This window comes from Anas platyrhynchos, chromosome 33 (assembly GCF_047663525.1).
Source record: "Anas platyrhynchos isolate ZD024472 breed Pekin duck chromosome 33, IASCAAS_PekinDuck_T2T, whole genome shotgun sequence".
Taxonomy (NCBI): domain Eukaryota; kingdom Metazoa; phylum Chordata; class Aves; order Anseriformes; family Anatidae; genus Anas; species Anas platyrhynchos.
The window spans coordinates 8,928,932-8,936,850 of record NC_092618.1 but is presented as its reverse complement, the minus strand read 5'-3'; the positions used below and the strand labels follow the sequence as shown (position 1 = coordinate 8,936,850).

Below are 7,919 nucleotides of genomic sequence, written 5' to 3'. Positions count from 1 at the left end.
GAAGGTGAGCGGGCCATCGTCAAGCAAAGCCATGTTGGCAGCCTGGGGCTTTGCTCTTCTGCCCTCCCGTCCCTCCCCGCTGCCAGGAAGCAAGGCAGGAGGCTGGTGCTCAGGAACCAGAGCCCTTTGCCCAGGGTGGTCTCTCACTGCCTCACGGAAGGGAAATGGTGTCTTTCCTACAGGCAAGGAAAATTCAGGTCCTGCTGCCAGACATCCTGGAGGCTCTGCAGGACACCAACACAGACGTGGTGCTGAAGGCCCTGCCTGTGCTGAGAAACGTGATGGCTCATGTGGAGAGGAGGGAGGCCAGTGGCCCGGCTCTGCAGCTGGCTGAGAAGCTCCTGCCACTCTTTGACCACGTAAGTGTGCTGCGGGAGCCCGAGCCCTCAGCTGGGCCCCCTGTAACGAGGGCTGCCCTTCAGCCCGGCCCTGTGGGCAGCACTCAGGCAGGGCCTTCCCAGTCTCCTCGTCAGCCCAGGCGCTGGGGAGCTCTGCTTGGGCATGGCTGGTGCGGCTGGTGGCGAAAGTGGGGTGGCTGGCGGGCAGCCTGCGATGGCAACCGATTGCGTTGCCCTTCACGGGCACCAGGCCTTGCAGCTGCCCCTGAGCAGCTCCTCTGGGAAGGATCCAGCGCTGAAGCATCTCACAGTGCTGGGAGCTCCCTTCACATCGGCCACGCTAATGCTGAAATTCCTCCTGTCCTCCTCCCTGCCAGGCGTCCAGCCAGGTGCAGGAGCACTCCATCTGCCTCTTCCAAGACGTGGTGGAGGCTGTGCTGTGGCAAACGAAGAAGGAAATGAAGAGGACGGTGCACAGGAGCCTTCTCCCACTCTACTTTCACATGAGAGACCAGAGTGAGAGCGTAGCAAAGGTACAGATCTCAGAGCTGAGCAGTTATGTGGGCAAGGGTGTGCTGATGCCACAGGGTTGCTCTGGGGGATCTCTGGCCGGCAGCATGAGCTGCCTCCGATGGTGGCAGTCCCGTGGCCTTGCCTTGGCCACTGAACCCAGTGCACGCTGCCCCCCACCACAGCCTCCCATAACGCGCTGGGAAAGGCTCGCAGCCCTGCCAAGAGGAGGGGACAGAGGGTCTCCTTCCCAAGGCTGTGCTGCTACCTCCCAACCTCTGCTGCTCCGCAGGCCTCTGGGGAAGCTCTCGCCGTGGCTGCAGAGTTTCTGCGACGCAAGGAGCTGAAGCGCTTCGTCCAGACAAAACAGACATGGAGGATCGGGGAGTGCTTGGTAAGGACCCAACTTGGTTTGCTCCAGCTGGGCAAACGCGCCCGGCCAGAGCCCGCTGCCTGCAGCCGCATCCTCGCTCCCTTCCTGCCAGCACAGAGCCCCAGGGGGCTCTTCTGCAGGCCCCTCTGCCCTCCCTGCCCCCAGGATGCTGGAGGAGACCCTGGAGAGGGTGTGCAAGCCCCGTGACCCTGCGTTCTCTCTCTCTCCAGCTGCAGCAGGACAGAGGCAGAGTAGAAGAATACCTGCAGCAGAGCCAGCCCTACCTGAAGGCCACTCAGACCCTTGTGCGACTTGAGGCCGTCAGATTCATTGGTGAGCCCAGCCCCTGGGTCCCTCTTGGGGCAGCCTTTGGCAGCCCCAGGCACTGCCCTGTTGCCCCCAGAGCCCCCCGACTGGGCCCTTGCTCCAGGGTGCAGGAGGGGGCACAGCCTGGCTGGCCAGGCCAGGGGCTGCGCTGCTGGGAGCGTGCTGGGGAGCGGGGCTCTGATGGGATCTCTGTGTCTAGGTCTTGCTGCGCGCTACTGCAAGGACCAGAGCGAGGAGAAGCTGAATGAAATCCTCAGCGGTGAGTGAGGGCAGTGGGGGGTGTGCTAGGGCTGGGGGGACAGCGGCAGAGGCCCCCGTGCCTTGCCCTGCTCCAGGGAAATGCTTCGGGGCGGAGGAGCAATGCAGCCATAGGAACGAGGGAGAGGAGACGGGGTAGCCTGTGGTGTCAGGGAATGGCCTCCCAGCCTGGAGCTGGGCAGTGCCGCTGAAAGGGTTGAGTGTCCCTGAGGAAGAGTCAGGGGAAAGGGCAGTAAGGCTGACAGAAGGTGGGAGCCTGTTGTAGAGCATGCAACCAGGACGAAGAGGGAGATGAGACAGCCTACAAGCAGCTAGGAGCAGGGTCACGATTGCTAGCCCTTGCTCTCATGGGGAAGCACAATAGCGAGAGGAAAGAGTCCAGGAGATTCCTGGAGTGTGTGAATCCTCCCAAGGGATGGAGGCAGGTGGTGAGGGAACCAGCTTGTGAAGGTGCCCCACTTGACCTGTGGTGCGCAGGTGGGGAAGGACTGGTGGCTGCATTTGGGACATTGCTGAGCAGCAGCTTTCAACGGATTCCTTTGTCCCTCCTGCTCCTCCTGGCCTGGGGAAGAGTCGAGTGGGGCTGGCATGCTCTGCAGGGGATGCCTGGGGATCTCTGCAAGGAGTGGGTTTTCATCTCTGCTCTTCTTTCTTTTGCAGTCCTCCGGCCTTCAGAGGAAGACCCGGAACCCATGGTCCGTTCCCTGGCAGTTGAAACCACCGTGAATCTGACGTCAAGGCATAAGGCAATGTCAGGACGGAGATTTCCACTGCCGTGTTGCCGCTAGCCCCGCAGCAGTCCTCAAAAGAGCAATATATATATTTAATAGAACTAGGTTGTTGTCTCGTTATTCCAGCAGCTCCTTCACAGTGACTCGGTGCCATGACGCTGAGCTAACTTGGAGGCCACCAAGGACCCTGAGAAGTTCCCTCTGTTGCCCTGAGAAGGCAACTTCCTTGTGAGGGGAACAGAGGGCCCTATTTGTTAGCCTGACCCTACCCGTAGGGAAGTCTGCTGCCTCCCTGGGGCTAGGGTCATGGACGTTGCCAGAAAGCTTCCCAACCTGGTTTTCCCCTCTGATTACTATCGTCTTTTGATAGTCCAGGCCGGCAGTGATACTACTGAAGATAGAAGCCTGAAGACTATCGAGCGGGACTTTAGGGGACTGGGACGGGTAGTGGATGGAGTGGGAGTTCAGGTGGTGTTTTTGTCCACCCCTACAGTGGCAGGGAGGGGTACAGAGAGGACTCACGACTCACTGGGATCCACCAACTGCAACTCCTTCTTGCTGTCCTCTGTCAAACCTCTGTTCTCTACCACTAAGCTGTCCTCTGCTGGTCTCCTGTCCTCTGCCAGGCTGCTGTCCTCTACCGGGCTGCTGCCCTTTGACAGCAAGCTGTCCTCTGCTGGGCTTCTGTCCTCTGCCGGCAAAATGTCCTCTACCGGGGTGCTGTCCTCTGCCAGCAAGCTGTCCTCTGCTGGCCGGTTGCTGCCCTCAGAAGACCAGGTCTCCTGCCAGGCCAGCCTGGGCTGCCTGGGGGGCATGCCTCCCTCCTCATCAGATTCAGAAGGAGCCTCTGGAGTGGGAGAGTTCTCAAATAGAAAACGGAGGCTCCTTCGGGCAGGCGTGGGCTATGCTCGGGGACTCCTCGAAGGCCCAGTGCTCCTGCCCTGTCCGTCACTGCCGTGCACCGACGCTGAGGGTCCGAGCCACAGCTGCAGTCATATAAGGCGGACCCCTGGGGTGTCACCAAGGGAGGTCACCAAGGGTCCCATGTGACACGTGCCTGGGCTGGATGGGCCCCACCGGGCGCTGTAAGTTCGTGGGCGACACCAAGCTGGGCAAGGGGATCTGGACAGGCTGGATCAACGGGCCGCATCCAGCTGCGTGGCATTCAAGGCCAAATGCTGGGTTCCACACTTGGAATCATACAATATCCTGAGTTGGAAGGGGGCAGACCTGAAGGGATGAAAGACACGGTCTCCCGATGCCTCTTGAGCAGAAGGCCTTTATTGCCATTTTTCTCTGCTACATATACTTTCCCCGTAACCACATGCGCTGTCCACGCGCCCGAATCAGTCGTACAATTCATTAGAGACCCTCAGCCACGCGCCTCAAGCCAGCCAGCAATTGACCACTGCGCAAAGCTCATCTTTAATGCTGTAGCCAAGTTAATTTATCTCCACCTTGTTCAAGTTTTTGTTACTAATGCCTAGTAAAAAAAGGGGCTTTAGGGCTTTGGGGCGACTACTTAAAGGATCAGGGGCACAGGTTGTGTTTGCCTCTGTCCTTCCGATAGGGGGGATCGATGCTGACAAGCAGACTCATCACATTAACACGTAGCTTCGGGACTGGTGCAACTGGTAGAACTTTGGGCTTGCTGATCATGGGAGGGTCTATGTGACACTGGCCTGCTACCACCAGATGAGATGCGCCTCCCTGTAGTGGTTTTACCTGGCAAGGTTTTGGTAGCACGGGGCCATAGGAGTGGCTTTTGTGAGAAGGATCTGGAAGCTGCCCCATGTTTGCTAAGGGCCCCTCTGCTGACCAGAGCTGAGCCAATAAGTCACAGAATCACAGAATCACAGAATTTCTAGGTTGGAAGAGACCTCAAGATCATCGAGTCCAACCTCTGACCTAACGCCAACAGTCCCCACTAAACCATATCCCTAAGCTCTACATCTAAACGTCTTTTAAAGACTTCCAGGGATGGTGACTCCACCACTTCCCTGGGCAGCCTGTTCCAGTGTCTAACAACCCTTTCGGTAAAGAAGTTCTTCCTAAGATCCAACCTAAAACTCCCCTGGTGCAACTTTAGCCCATTCCTCCTCATCCTGTCATCAGGCACGTGGGAGAACAGGCCAACCCCCACCTCACTACAGCCTCCTTTAAGGTACCTGTAAAGAGCGATAAGGTCGCCCCTGAGCCTCCTCTTCTCCAGGCTGAACAAGCCCAGCTCCCTCAGCCGCTCCTCATAGGACTTGCTCTCCAGGCCCCTCACCAGCTTCGTCGCCCTTCTCTGGACCCGCTCAAGCACCTCCATGTCCTTCTTGTAGCGAGGGACCCAAAACTGAACACAGTACTCGAGGTGCGGCCTCACCAGAGCCGAGTACAGCCCCCCGTAGCCACCCATAGCCCCCCGTAGCCCCCAATAGCCCCCCATAGCACCCTAGAGCCCCCTATAGCCCCCTATAGCCCCCCTAGCCCCATATAGCCCCCTGTAGCCCCCCGCAGCCCCCTATAGCTCCCCGCCGCCCCCCCCCACCCCCCCAATTCTCCCTCCACCCCCCCTTATCCCGCTCCTCACGTTCCGGTCCACGATGTCCCGGCCCTGGCTGGCCAAGCTGCTGCCGTAGGCGGCGGCCAGGCTGGACACGGGCTCGGCCAGGAAGGCGGCGGCGGGGGGGGGCAGGCGGGATGCGGAGGACGCCGGGGGGGCCGCCGGGGGGGCCCCGTAGGCCCGGGCCGGGCCGTGGGGGGGGGGGGCGGCCCCGCCGCTGGTGTCGTCGAAGAGCGGCCGCGGCTCCGCCATCCGCGGAGGGGCCGGGCCCGGGCCGCGGCGCTTGGGGGCTGCGGGGAGAGGAGAGGGGGGGTCAGGGGGGGCCGGGGGGGGTCGGGGGAGGGGGGGGGCGCCGGGGGTCCGCACCGAGCCCCGCCGCCGCTCCCGGGGGCTCCATGGCGCTTCCGCTTCCGGTCACGTGAGGAGCGCGGGAGGAAGCTGTTGGCGGAGCGGCGGGGCGGGGCCGGAAGTGGCGGTTGCCATGGGGACGGGCGCGCGGGGCCGTGACGTCAGCAAGGGTGTGATGTCAGCAAGGCCACCGTGCCACCAAGGTGATGACGTCACCAAGGCCACCACGTCACCAAAGCCATGATGGCAACCAAAGCCATGACGTCACCAAGGCCACCATGTCCCCAGGGCCACCACGTCCCCATAGCCCCCATGGCCCCATAGCCCCCACGGCCCCATATCCACCATGTCCCCAGCGCCATCTTATCCCCAAGGCCACCACGTCCCCAAGGCCACACGGTGGCCGTGGTGGCCCTAGGGCTGTCCCTGAGGTGTCGTGGCCATTTCCTGGCCACGGCGGCCATCTTGTCCCCAAGGCCACCACGTCCCCAGGGCTACCACTTCCCCAAGACCACCATGTCCCCAGATCCACCACATCCCTGTTGCCACCACATCTCCGTGGCCACCACATCCCCAAGGCCACACGGTGGCCGTGGTGGCCCTAGGGCTGTCCCTGAGGTGTCGTGGCCATTTCCTGGCCACGGCGGCCATCTTGTCCCCAAGGCCACCATGTCCCCATGGCCACCACATCCCCATGGCCACCATGTCTCCGTGGCCACCATGTCCCCAGGATGACCATGTCCCCATATCCACCATGTCCCCATGGCCACCACGTCCCCAAGGCCACACGGTGGCCCAGGGGGGGCTGCTGCTGCTGGGCACCCTGGGGCTCTGGGTGCTGGAGGGGGGGGCGTGGACCCTCGGGACCCCCCCCGGGACCCTCAACGCCTCCGGGACCCCGCGGTGGGACCTGGCCTCCGCCTTCTTCTTCTCCACCACCCTGCTCACCACTGTGGGTAAGGAGCCCCCCCGCCCCCAAATCGGGACCCCCCCTCCGAATTGGGACCCTCCTAAAGAACCCCATGGGCACCAGGACCCCCCCAAGGGCATTGAGACCCCCGGGACCCCCATGAACCCCAGGACCCCCATGAGCACCAATTCCCCCAGGACGCCTCTGAGCACCAGGCCCCCCCGGGACCCCCCCAAGAACACCGGGACCCCCATGAACACCAGGACCCCCGTGGGCACCAGGACCCTCCATGGCCCCCCATAGGCACCGAGCCCCCTGAGAACCTCAGGACCCCCATGGGTTTTGGGACCCCCTTTAGCACTGGGACCCCCAGGCCCCCCCCCAGCCCCACCAGGACCCCCCCAGCCCACAGAGCCCCCCAGTTCGCCCAGGACCCCCATCACCACCAAGCCCCCAACCTCCCCCCACCACCCCCAGGGGTCCCCCCTCCCCTTTCACTTACCGGGGGGGGTCCCCCCCCTAAATTTCCCTCCCCCCCCCAGGCTACGGCCCCGTGGCCCCCCTGTCCCCGGGGGGCAAAGCCTTCTGCTTGGCCTACGCGGCGCTGGGCGTCCCCTTCACGGTGTTGACGTTGGCGGTGGTGGCCCGGTGGCTTTCGGTGCCGGTCACCCGGTGGCCCCGGCGCTACCTGAGGACGCGGTGGGGTTGGAGCCCCCGGGGGGCCGCCGGGCTCCATTTGGGGCTGCTGGCGGGGGCGGTGGCGGGGGGCTTCGTGCTGCTGCCTGCCGCCGCCCTGTGGGCCCTGGGGGGCTCCGGGAGCTTCTTGGACGCCGTCTTCTTCTGCGGCATGGCCGTCACCACCGTGGGGCTGGGGGACGCGGCGGCACCGGAGGGGCACCGGAGGGGCAGCCCCCGCGCCACCTCTACCGGGTGGCCTTGGCCGGTGAGCGGGGGCGGGGGGTTGGGGGGGGGCGTTGGGGTGGGGGGCGTTGGGGTTTGGGGATCTGGGGTTGGGGTTATGTGGGGGTTGGGGCTATGTGGTTGGGGTCTTCTTGGTGGGGGGGGTCTTCATTGGGGTGGGGTCTTTATGGTGGTGGGGTCTTCATGGTTGGGGTCTTCATGGTTGGTGTCTCCATGGTTGGGGTTTAGGTGGTTGGGGTCCTCATGGTTGGGGTCTTCATGGTGGTTGGATCTTCGTGGTTGGGGGTCTTCATGGTTGGGTTCTCCATGGTGGTTGGGGTCTTCATGGTTGGGGTCTTTATGGTTGGGGTCTTCATGGTTGGGGTCTTCATGGTTGGGGTCTCCATGGTTGGGGTTTAGATGGTTGGGGTCTTCATGGTTGGGGTCTTTATGGTTGGGGTCTTCATGGTTGGGGTCTTCGTGGTTGGGGTCTTCGTGGTTGGGGGACTTCATGGTTGGGGTCTCTATGGTGGTTGGGTTCTCCATGGTTGGGGTCTCCGTGGTTGGGGTTTAGATGGTTGGGGTCTTCATGGTTGGGGTCTTTATGGTTGGGGTCTTCATGGTTGGGGTCTTCATGGTTGGGGTCTCCATGGTTGGGGTTTAGATGGTTGGG

The 7,919-nt window shown here is 62.6% G+C and overlaps 1 protein-coding gene across 2 annotated transcripts; it reads right to left on the bottom strand.

Moving 5' to 3' along the window:
• Window positions 1–267: 267 nt before the first annotated feature.
• Window positions 268–5,826, bottom strand: LOC140000342 (protein YIF1B-like). Of its 2 annotated transcripts, none has more exons than XM_072030196.1 (3): window positions 5,455–5,826; window positions 5,116–5,378; window positions 268–4,878 (listed from the first exon to the last, which is right to left on the bottom strand). In XM_072030196.1, the coding sequence occupies exons 1-3, from the start codon at window positions 5,483–5,485 to the stop codon at window positions 4,465–4,467; spliced, it is 708 nt and encodes a 235-aa protein (XP_071886297.1). In that variant the 5' UTR covers window positions 5,486–5,826; the 3' UTR covers window positions 268–4,464. The 2 variants fall into 2 exon arrangements, with proteins under 2 accessions (XP_071886297.1, XP_071886298.1); XM_072030197.1 differs by having other exon boundaries at window positions 268–3,767; window positions 5,455–5,802.
• Window positions 5,827–7,919: the final 2,093 nt, after the last annotated feature.